The sequence below is a fragment of the Nerophis ophidion genome, linkage group LG17, assembly GCF_033978795.1.
Source record: "Nerophis ophidion isolate RoL-2023_Sa linkage group LG17, RoL_Noph_v1.0, whole genome shotgun sequence".
In the NCBI taxonomy this organism is placed as follows: Eukaryota; Metazoa; Chordata; class Actinopteri; order Syngnathiformes; family Syngnathidae; genus Nerophis; species Nerophis ophidion.
This window is the reverse complement of record NC_084627.1, coordinates 22,258,867-22,270,949: the sequence shown is the minus strand read 5'-3', so window position 1 is coordinate 22,270,949 and position 12,083 is coordinate 22,258,867. Positions and strand designations below refer to the sequence as shown.

The 12,083-nt window shown below is 41.0% G+C and overlaps 1 protein-coding gene across 3 annotated transcripts in view; it reads left to right on the top strand.

Moving 5' to 3' along the window:
* The window catches only part of LOC133536215 (CMP-N-acetylneuraminate-beta-galactosamide-alpha-2,3-sialyltransferase 1-like), a 36,134-nt gene extending 31,278 nt beyond the window's left edge, over positions 1-4,856 (top strand). For all 3 annotated transcript variants that reach the window (XM_061876568.1, XM_061876569.1, XM_061876570.1), the window contains exons 6-8: positions 781-826; positions 907-1,026; positions 2,142-4,856. In XM_061876568.1, the coding sequence (XP_061732552.1) occupies positions 781-826; positions 907-1,026; positions 2,142-2,309 (334 nt within the window). In that variant the 3' untranslated portion in view covers positions 2,310-4,856. The remainder of the gene's footprint in view (positions 1-780; positions 827-906; positions 1,027-2,141) is intronic.
* The last annotated feature ends 7,227 nt before the right edge of the window (positions 4,857-12,083 follow it).

Below are 12,083 nucleotides of genomic sequence, written 5' to 3'. Positions count from 1 at the left end.
ACAACAATATGAAGCAATAACACAATTTGTAGAAGTACCAAAACAAAAATATAATAAAGCCTTAACACAGCAATTGCAAAAGTGACAGCACGACAATATGAAGCAATAACACAATTGCAGAAGTCACAACACCACAGACACACCTGGTCTGTTGTCACTTTCATTTTCGCTTGATATTGTTGTGATGTGGCATAAAGTTGTTGTGTTTAGTTGTACAGTTATTGTGTTGTGGCTTTGTTGTTTTATTGTGACATTTGTATTTGTTGTATTTACTCCACTCTTCCAAAACGCGGTGGATGGATGCTAATTTACATTGGAACTTCTTAGACTGGTTATTTTTAACATTAGCGATTTTACATGGCGATTTCAACGTGAAAACTACAAAATCGCCATGCTTGCATTAGCACGTTACAATAAAACAACCGGTGTGCAATAAGCACTACACTTTCAGTATAAATGCTTTGTAGGGCGCAACATAACACAGTCAGCTTCCTGGAAAAAGCTTCTTCCGAACCTATCCTGTGCAGTGCTTCCATTTAATGTCTTGGAATTGCTAGTGCACTGCAAATGAGACTCAAATGCAATAGGAAAACAAGCCGTAACAACTGGACTGGAGTTATCATAATCAGACCATTTTAGATGTTACATCAAAAAACGAGAATGTATGGTACCATGCAAAAAGTCCCAGGCATGGGCAATTGGTAAAGTATCAGTTTAAATGTGAAGGATACCCATCCCTAACTGTACCTCATATGTGCTGTTGTGCTCAACCATTTCCAGAGAAAACGGTAAGGACAACCCAGAGAAGCGAGGCAACAGGGACTTGGTGAGGCCTGCCTGTGAACAATCAAGTATTGCACCATGTTTTTGTTTTGTGCCTTTGAACATTGCCTAGTGTGCCCCCAGGTGCTGATCGTCAACCCCGCTTTCATAAACTACGTCGATCAAGTCTGGATGACGTACAAAGGCTACTACCCGTCCACCGGATTTATTGTCTTTGTTCTCAGCTTGCAGATGTGTGATGAGGTAGGCTGCTGTTTGCGCTTCATTCACCTCACGCAATGTATCGTCAAGGCCTGGTGTTAGTCCACCAATGGCCTTTGGGGGCAGCGGTGCACCAAGAAACACTTACAGGAACTTTTATGTTTTTAGACGCGTCGGATTTAACACATCCAAGTAAAATCAAACCATACCATATCACCATACCCTTTGTTGCATGTGACCCAACACCGACTCAAATACTTGGCGGGCAAACAAGCGGGCATAGCAGACTCAGCTGGATATGGTTACAATTAAACATGGTAACAAAGCAAGCATGCCTGATAGTGAAATCAGGCTCCGCTTTTCAAAATGCACTCTCTCGATGGTAATTTACATTGGATATGCCACATAAATGCTAGCAATTAGCGTTAGCAATTTTACTTGGTGATTTCAACACCCTCAATTAGGCTTATTAGAAAACAAAACAATCTTCTAATGCACAGTACGTGCATTAAAGTTACCCTAACCACTAACCCAAATGACGTGCAGTAACACTCTCTAAACATCAAATTATTTATATATGAATGTCGGGTAGCAAGAAAACAAAATCTTATGGCCAAATTTTGAGGAAGTGTTCAAGAAATGTCAGAAATGGGATAAAGAAAAATGTTAAAATTTTGGGGTTGATCCACTACGTTGCCTTACGTTTACATTACAAGGCGGAACTTCTTGGTTTGTGTATGCTAGCTTCCCCGCCTCTACCCACAGAGACAAAAAGAGTAGCTGACTGAAAAGAGGCTTCACCCCGTTTATTTAATTGCGCTGTAGAACAAAAGTTCCAATGTGTAAAGAGTGAACCTTCTTGCAGCCCGTTTGCAGGCGATAGACGAACAAAACTTAACACATGACAATTTTATTAATACTTCTATTTAATACCAGCGCCAGGAAGTAATGCATCCACTGCGGTTTGTTTGTTAGTTAGCGACAAAAGTCAAAAGGTTATGGGAGGATTTTGGTATTTATCACAGAAATGGGATGAAGTACAATTGCGACCCTGAAGGGACAAGCGGTAGGAAATGGATGGATGGATGATTAGACTTTGAAGATGATCCGAATAAGGTCTGCGCACTCTCAGGGCTTTTTCTGCTTTTGTTTTCCAGGTGAATGTTTTTGGGTATGGAGCAGACCATGAAGGAAACTGGTCCCATTATTTTGAAATCCTACTGCAAAAAGACCTGAGAACTGGACTTCACCCTGGCTTGCATGAGTATAACATACTGCAAGAGTTGCACCGCAATCACGTCATTCGTTTGTATAAAGGATTCTAATGTTTGTCTAATATTAATAATCATTTTTTTCTTTACATACACATACTTGCCAACCCTCCCGGATTTTCCGGGAGACTCCCGAAATGCAGCGCCTCACCCGAAAACCTCCCAGGAAAAATTTTCTCCCGAAATTCAGGCGGAGCTGGAGGGGGCGTGGCCTCCAGCTCCATGCGGACCTGAGTGACGTGTTGACAGCCTGTTTTCATGTCAGCCTTTCCACAACAGCATGTCTGCCCAATGATGTTACAACTGTAGAAAGATCGAGGGCGAGTTATTGGTTTCTTATGTGGGTTTATTGTTAGGCACTTTCATTAACGTCTTCCCAGCGCGGTAACAACACACAACAACAGCAGTCCATTTTTGTCTACCGTAAAGCAGTTTGTCTGCCGTATACAGCAATGTTGTGACACTCTTAAACAGGACAATACTGCCATCTACTGTACATGCATATGGTTAGAAAAACAAGAAGACAATTCAACCCTTAACTCAACAATGAGTAGATGAGAGTTATGTGTGTGTAAATGTGTTAATAAATGAACACTGTAGTTCAAGTATTTATTTTATTCTTATATATAAGCTAGAATTCACTGAAAGTCAAGTGAAATACTTGTCAAAGTCAAGTATTTCTTATATACATTATATATATATATATATATATATATATATATATATATATGAAATACTTGACTTGGTGAATCTAGCTGTAAATATACTTCTCCCATCTTAACCACGCCCCCAACCACACGCCCCACCCCCCACCACGCCCTCCACCCCCTACCTTCCGAAATCGGAGGTCTCAAGGTTGGCAAGTATGCGTACATCAGCTGCTTTTTGAAGCACGTGCCTATTTCGGCTCAATTTTCATAATTTCACTTTCTAGCACTCATCGAGGGTGGATGCTCCCCTTTCCTCTCCTGCTTGCTTCTTTTTCTTGTCTTAACTTTCTTGTTGCCTCTTTTTGAACTGCTCTTCAAATCTAAACATTGGAACTATTTAACTGACCTGCTGTTGTGACGAAGCGGTTGTTGCTGGACACACGACGGACTCTTGGGAGAAGAAGGAGTGCCGCGTGCCTGGCGACCCCTTTCTGTCCAGGATGTGAAGATTACCACCTATTCGGAATTATGACAACAGGAAACCTGTTGATTGGAGTAAGCGTTGCTCTGGTTTGTCGACAAATTGGAAGTTGCTGGCAGTCTTCAAAGTACCCCAAAGCTGCCACAAATGACTGGAGGATGCGGGAAGAACTGTGGATTACATCGGACTGTCTACCCCGCAGTTTTGAGGACCAGTCATAGACAATTTAGGGCTAGGAATAGATGGAGTGTTTGTGTGAAATAATATAAATTACATGTAAAAGCCATTATGTGACAGAATTTGGCCTACAATCATGTAACATATCATGAGCAGGCAGCAAGGCTCATTGTGCACTTTTTTATTTTTCAAATGCATTAATTTCATTTGATTAAGAACAAACACAGTAGAGAATTTCACAGTATACATTTGATTTACTTGAATTATTTACATTTTGATTATCACAGAATAACAGCAGAGAAACTCACAGTTTCAGTGGGAAGTGTTGTTGATCTCCCTTTTTGGCCAATGCATCAAAGTGTGGAGTGAGTTTGGTTGTAGCAATTCTCAGGATAGCTCCGAGATGCTGGTCAGTTAACCTGGATCTGTGACGGGATTTGTTGATGTTCGTGACGCTGAATGTCTGCTCACAGACGTAGGTCGAGCCAAACAAAGTTAGCATCTTCTGTAACAAAGTGGTGGGTGATATTGTACTCTTTGTTAACCGCGACAGTTTCTTGGCATATCAGACACACACAGCCTTTGATCGGACTTCAGTAAAAAAATATTTAGTTGTCCACTCTGCATTAAATACTCTGCACTCACTGTCCACTTTTCTTTGCTTTGATAAGCTCATTTTTACAGAGGGGCTCACAGGACAAAGCTAAACAGAAGAAGGGAGTAATATCCCACAGGCCAAAAAGGTCAATGAGCACTATGTAGTGGGGAAACGCGGTATCACAGGGATGTGGTGAAACGAATTACCGACGATAAAAATATGAAATGTAATTTAATGGGTGGCTCCTCCTTAATGATAGTTAAGCGCTGAAAACGCATACGGTAGGCAGAGGCCTTAACATTGATAAGTTTAAAAAAAAAAATATATATATATATATATATACATATATATATATATATATACACGGTATATATTTTTCCTAATAATTTGGACAAGTTCCGCGGGCCGGGTTAAAACGTTCAACAGGCCGTATACGGCCCTCGGGCCGTAGTTTGCCCATTTCTGGTCTAGCCTTGGACTAATGTTTTTATTACTCCCCCCCCTCTCCCAATGTCACCCTTTTCTCACCTTTTTAAGGAGCGCCGTAAGTGGCTGATCCGTTGGCGGTCTCGTCTCGTCCCCCCCTGTAACATATGTCTGCTCTTAGCGGGACTGTGCCGAAAATGAAATTTCGTTGTACTTGTGCAATGACAATAAAGATCTACTGTATACTATCCTATCCTATCTAGCCACAATTCAGTATTTTTGTGCTCTCATTTGTCTCGGGTAACAAAATATTTGCTTTTAAATCAATGTCTTTCATTGTTTATGTGGCAAGCCAAGTGATACAAATTATTTAATGGGTCGCATTTATTTATTTCTGCCACACTCGATTGGCTGCTGGATGCCTCGTTTACACTAACGACGTACATTAAAACATGGACTCTTACTTTTTAAAAGGAAGAAAAAATCATTATCATATATCAGAAGCGTTCAAAGTGTGGCCCGCAGCTTGTTTTCTTTGTGGCATATTTTGAAAAACACTAATAGGAAAAAACATCATGAAAAAGTGGAATAAAAGAGTATACTGGTGAAATGTACGGTAAAAAAGTTACAATTCTGACTCGAATAACACAAAACTACCATGCAGGCGGATTTTTTTCTTAAAAACTATCATTGCCCAAAAAATAAATGAATTCAAATTAACATTGTTATCAATTATTGACCTATTGAATGCTCCAATTACACAATAAATATTCCACTTTGAAGTATTTTTGGGGAAAAGTATTGCATATGTAGTATGTTTGCCGTAAAAAAAAACCAAAAAAACGTTATCCATTAAAAAAAAATGGCTTGAGACAAACACAACAATAACAATTTATAAATGATTTATAATCTGAGGTTGATCCAGAAATTTAGGCTTGGAAATTAAAATAAATAAATTAAATAATGTACAGTATGACTTATTTTATTTTTTAACACATAACTGGGGGGCCCTTCTGGATTTCTAAGAAATTCAGTAGAATTTTTATAAACTGTCATTGCCCCCCAAAAAATAATGAATAATTAATCAATGTTTATAATCAATTATTAACCTTTTGAAGGCTCCAATTACTTCAAATCAAATATTGAATTTCTTTTTTGAGGGAGTGTAATATTGCAAATCTTGAGTTTTTACCATAAAAAACAGGGTTTTCGCATTGAAGATAAAAAAAACTAAAAATATGGTGTCAGTTTATTTCTAACATTCATAAAACTACAACATTATACATCACATATTTCCAGTTTTTCCCATTACAACATGTCTGAAAAGGAGTAGTTTATTTAACCCTCCCCCTTTACACATCATAGCAGTTTCTAACAAATTTGTTAGTACTTAACACCACCGTGAATAATTTATCGAACAAAAAAATAAATGAGAATAGACAATATGTAAATAATTATTTTACACACAATTAAAAAAAAAAAAAAAGTTAAGTAATGTATGTTTTTTATCCAGAGATAATAATAATAATAATGGATTAGATTTATATCACGCTTTTCTATTGTTGGATACTCAAAGCGCTCACAGAGAAGTGGGAACCCATCATTCATTCACACCTGGTGGTGGTAAGCTACATCAGTAGCCACAGCTGCCCTGGGGTAGACTGGCGGAAGCGTGGCAGCCAGTTTACGCCTACGGCCCCTCCGACCACCACTTATCATTCATTCATCATTCATTCACCAGTGTGAGCGGCACCGGGGGCAAGGGTGAAGTGTCCTGCCCAAAGCCACAACGGCAGCGATTTGGATGTCAATAGGCGGGGAGCGAACCTGCAACCCTCAGGTTTCTGGCACGGCCGCTCTACCCACTGCGCCATGCCCCTGAATAAGACACCATTTTTGATAAGGTTCAAGGTGTTTATCAAGATTTTTCTTCTTTGTACTTAATACTTTGAACAGTTTCTTAAAGTGGATCATATTCATACTATACGCTATTTCAGGTTATTATAATCAGACTCAAGGTTCATACATAAATCAATTTTCTACCTATATCTTACATCACATCGAGGGTTAACCAGCTGAGCATTGATGGCGTTCTGCGAAACATTTTGTCTGCAGATAGACTTGTACATTTGACGTCTGAGCAAAGCCTGAACTGAGTTGATTCTAACCTTCCAGAGCAGCTCACTTGCCCTACACCATCTCGGTTGTTTCAATAGTGTCCTTATGCACGTATTAAGCAACCAGCAGTTCATGAATGCTCGCTGTCTTTAATGTATGGGGTACAATATGCCCTAAAGAGACCTGTCTTCACTTGGTCTGAACACATGTTAAATTTACTTCTGTGCTTTTTTAAGTATTTTGTTTTAATACAGAAATTCAACACTTGTGCTGTTCGATCAAAATGTGGAAATGTGAGGTCTCTCTATCCTCTTCGACATGGCATGTCACAATATACAAACCCCGTTTCCATATGAGTTGGGAAATTGTGTTAGATGTAAATATAAACAGAATACAATGATTTGCAAATCATTTTCAATCCATATTCAGTTGGATATGCTACAAAGACAACATATTTAATGTTCAAACTGATAAACATTTTTTTTTGCAAATAATCATTGACTTTAGAATTTGATGCCAGCAACACGTGACAAAGAAGTTGGGAAAGGTGGCAATAAATACTGAAAAAGTTGAGGAATGCTCATCAAACACTTATTTAGAACATCCCACAGGTGTGCAGGGTAATTGGGAACAGGTGGGTGCCATGATTGGGTATAAAAGCAGCTTCCATGATATGCTAATTAATTCACAAACAAAGATGGGGTGAGGGTCACCACTTTGTAAGCAAATTGTCGAACAGTTTTAGAACAACATTTCTCGACGAGCTATTGCATGGAATTTAGGGATTTTAGCATCTATGGTCCGTAAAATCATCAAAACATTCAGAGAATCTGGAGAAATCACTGCACGTAAGCGATGATATTACAGACTTTTAATCCCTCAGGCCGTACTGCATCAAAAACAGACAGTGTGTAAAGGATATCACCACACTGGCTCAGGAACACTTCATAAAACCACTGTCAGTAACTATAGTTAGTCGCTACATCTGTAAGTGCAAGTTAAAACTCTACTTTGCAAAGCCAAACCCATTTATCAACAATATCCTGAAACGCCGCCGGCTTGCCTGGGCCCGAGATCATCTAAGATGGACTGATGCAAAGTGGAAAGGTGTTCTGTGGTCTGACAAGTCCACATTTCAAATTATATTTGGAAACAGAGGACGTGGTGTCCTCCAGAACAAAGACGAAAATAACCATTCGGATTGTTATAGGCGCAAAGTTCAAAAGCCAGCATCTGTGATGGTATGGGGGTGTATTAGTGCCCAAGGCATGGGTAACTTACACATCTGTGAAGGAACCGTTAATGCTGAAAGGTCCATACAGGTTTTGGAGCAACATATGTTGTCATCCAAGCAACGTTATCATGGACGCCCCTGCTTATTTCAGCAAGACATGTGTTACAACAGCGTGGCTTTGTAAAAAAAAAAAGAGTGTGGGTACTTTCCTGGCCCACCTGCAGTCCAGACCTTTCTCCCATCAAAAATGTGTGGCGCATTATGAAGCGTAAAATACGACAACGGAGACCCCGGACTGTTGAACGACTGAAGCTCTATACAAAACCAGAATGGGAAAGAAATCCACTTTCAAAGCTTCAACAATTAGTTTCCTCAGTTCCCAAACATTTATTGAGTGTTGTTAAAAGAAAAGGTGATGTAAAACAGTGGTGAACATGTCCTTTCCAAACTACTTTGGCACGTGTTGCAGCCATGAAATTGCAAGTTGATTATTTGCAAAAAAAAAAAAAAAAAAAGTTTATTAGTTTGAACATCAAATATCGTGTTTTTGTAGTGCATTCAACTGAATATGGGTTGAAAAGGATTTGCAAACCATTGTATTCGTTTATATTTACATCTAACACAATTTCCCAACTCATATGAAAACGGGGTTTGTATTATGGTTGGTCCCATACATACATATTGAGCAGTTTTGGCAATCCAGCATTGCTGGGAAAAAAATGCCAAACCGTCAGCATACATGAGATGGTTTAAGAGTTTTTTCCAACAACGCAGCCTGTTCTACAGCCGCCGAGTTGATGACAAAGATCATCCATGTAGATATTAAAGCAGCGCCAAGTAACTTTTCAACCTTCTTGAAATATTTTCATAACTTTTGGGATGTTACATGGACTTACAATTAGTTGAATGACACCTCTGTCATGGCCTGAAGGCGTCTGTATCGCTTTTACTGGCACTAAGTGCCTTTGAGGAGGGTGGCAGGAAGCTTGCCACACAAAAAACTACAAATGTGCCAACTTATTTTACGGCATAAGTCACTCTTCCCTTTCCTCATTCATCAAAAAGTCGGAAATTGATAAGAAGGCCTACGTGCAATTACTGATACTATGTCCATGCTCCCAATCTTGCCTGCTTTATCCTTGGGACAAGAGTGATGGACAACATAGAATCTGGCAACAGTCCGTGGTTCATAAAACCAGTGAAACAGATGTCAGGAGAGCAGAAACCCTTAGGCTGGCAAGCTTTAGGTATTCTGCAGTGATTTGGTCTTACCCACATGCTTTGTCATTATTGAGTCGTGTTATTGCCTGACAGACTTATTTAGTTAAAATCCCAACTGCAACATTATTGTCAATGGTACCAACTATGTAGGGATCACTTTTCACAGATTTGCGATTCATCACTGAATAATTCATCCAGTCATCCATAATCCACGATTGCGTTTCTTTAGCCTATTGAAATCTTCATCCATCCATCATCTTCCGCTTATCCGAGGTCGGGTCGCGGGGGCAACAGCCTAAGCAGGGAAACCCAGACTTCCCTCTCCCCAGCCACTTCGTCTAGCTCTTCCCGGGGGATCCCGAGGCGTTCCCAGGCCAGCCGGGAGACATAGTCTTCCCAAAGTGTCCTGGGTCTTCCCCGTGGCCTCCTACCGGTTGGACGTGCCCCAAACACCTCCCTAGGGAGGCGTTCGGGTGGCATCCTGACCAGATGCCCGAACCACCTCATCTGGCTCCTCTCGATGTGAAGGAGCAGCGGCTTTACTTTGAGTCCCTCCCGGACGGCAGAGCTTCTCACCCTATCTCTAAGGGAGAGCCCCGCCACACGGCGGAGGAAACTCATTTCGGCCGCTTGTACCCGTGATCTTATCCTTTCGGTCATGACCCAAAGCTCATGACCATAGGTGAGGATGGGAACGTAGATCGACCGGTAAATTGAGAGCTTTGCCTTCCGGCTCAGCTCCTTCTTCACCACAACGGATCGGTACAACGTCCGCATTACTGAAGACGCCGCACCGATCCGCCTGTCGATCTCACGATCCACTCTTCCCTCACTCGTGAACAAGACTCCTAGGTACTTGAACTCCTCCACTTGGGGCAGGGTCTCCTTCCCAACTCCGGGCGATTCCCTTGTCCTACTGGGAGACTTCAACGCTCACGTTGGCGACGACAGTGAAACCTGGAGAGGCGTGATTGGGAAGAATGGCCGCCCGGATCTGAACCCGAGTGGTGTTTTGTTATTGGACTTTTGTGCTCGTCACAGTTTGTCCATAACAAACACCATGTTCAAACATAAGGGTGTCCATATGTGCACTTGGCACCAGGACACCCTAGGCCGCAGTTCCATGATCGACTTTGTAGTTGTGTCATCGGATTTGCGGCCTCATGTTTTGGACACTCGGGTGAAGAGAGGGGCGGAGCTTTCTACCGATCACCACCTGGTGGTGAGTTGGCTGCGATGGTGGGGGAGGATGCCGGACAGACCTGGGAGGCCCAAACGCATTGTGAGGGTCTGCTGGGAACGTCTGGCAGAGTCTCCTGTCAGACAAAGTTTCAATTCCCACCTCCGGAAGAACTTTGAACATGTCACGAGGGAGGTGCTGGACATTGAGTCCGAGTGGACCATGTTCCGCACCTCTATTGTCGAGGCGGCAGATCGGAGCTGTGGCCGCAAGGTAGTTGGTGCCTGTCGGGGCGGCAATCCTAAAACCCCTTGGTGGACACCAGCGGTGAGGGATGCCGTCAAGCTGAAGAAGGAGTCCTATCGGGTCCTTTTGGCTCATAGGACTCCGGAGGCAGTGGACAGGTACCGACAGGCCAAGCGGTGTGCAGCTTCAGCGGTCGCGGAGGCAAAAACTCGGACATGGGAGGAGTTCGGGGAAGCCATGGAAAACGACTTCCTGACGGCTTCGAAGCGATTCTGGACCACCGTCCGCCGCCTCAGGAAGGGGAAGCAGTGCACTATCAACACCGTATATGGTGCGGATGGTGTTCTGCTAACCTCAACTGCGGATGTTGTGGATAGGTGGAAGGAATACTTCGAAGACCTCCTCAAAATAGGAAAAACAAGATTTCTATTGAAATCTTGTTTTTCCTATTTAGACGTGAATGGTGGTATTTTGTTTAGTTTTTCTGTATTTAAATCCCATTTTCTTTAGGCACTTTCTTGCAGTTCAGCCAGTTTGCACCCATTCATTCTTGATTTGGTTTGTTGTGCATTTTCTGTTTTCAAGATATATTGCTTTAAGTTTTCTGTCTCGACACTTTGATGTCTTCCTTGGTCTACCAGTATGTTTACCATTTACAACCTTCTCATGTTTGCACTTTGAGATTTGAGACACAGTTGACAGTAAACAATCAACATATTTTGCAACATTGCGTTATGTTACCTTCTTAAAGTTTAATAATAATCTCTTTTCTTCTCTTGACCTCTCTGATGTTGGAGCCATGATTCATGTCAATTCATCTGGTGCAACAGGTCTCCAAGTTGTGTACACACACTTTCAACTGCAGACTAATGAACAGACTCCCCTCTTCAACTAAAAAACACAAGTGTCATTATTATGAAAATCATTAATTATGCTTCATACTTACATTTGTACGCTTCTCTGCATTTCTGGTCTGACGTCTCTGCCGCAGGGTGATCTTTTTTGCCTCAAAATTGTGTGATTCCATTTTTTAGGAAAATTGCTGATTACCGCTATTTATTTTCGTGCTTACTTTTAGTGTGACTAAAAGCCAGAAAGTTGCCATTGGAAAAGATTATCGTTTTGTATCAAGTCGGTTATCTTTTTTTCTATAAAATTGCAGACCTGAATGAACATTCCATGAGTCTGAAAAATATATACGATTACATTCACTGAAAAATTATAAATCCAACAGAGAATATTATGATGTACATCAAACAGTAATTGTGCAGAATGTGAACAATGCATCTACATAAAACAACTTCAATTTTTCACAATAAAGTTCAACAGAAGTTTTATAACAATCGCATGTTTGCATCAATAAATGTTGCTTTTTAACCTAAGGGGTTACACAGCAACAATTTAAGTACATTCTTAAAGTAGTTTACATGTAAAACACAAACAAAACCCAACTCAAACATTTTGTGCTGAACCTAATTTAAATATTCTATTTTATGA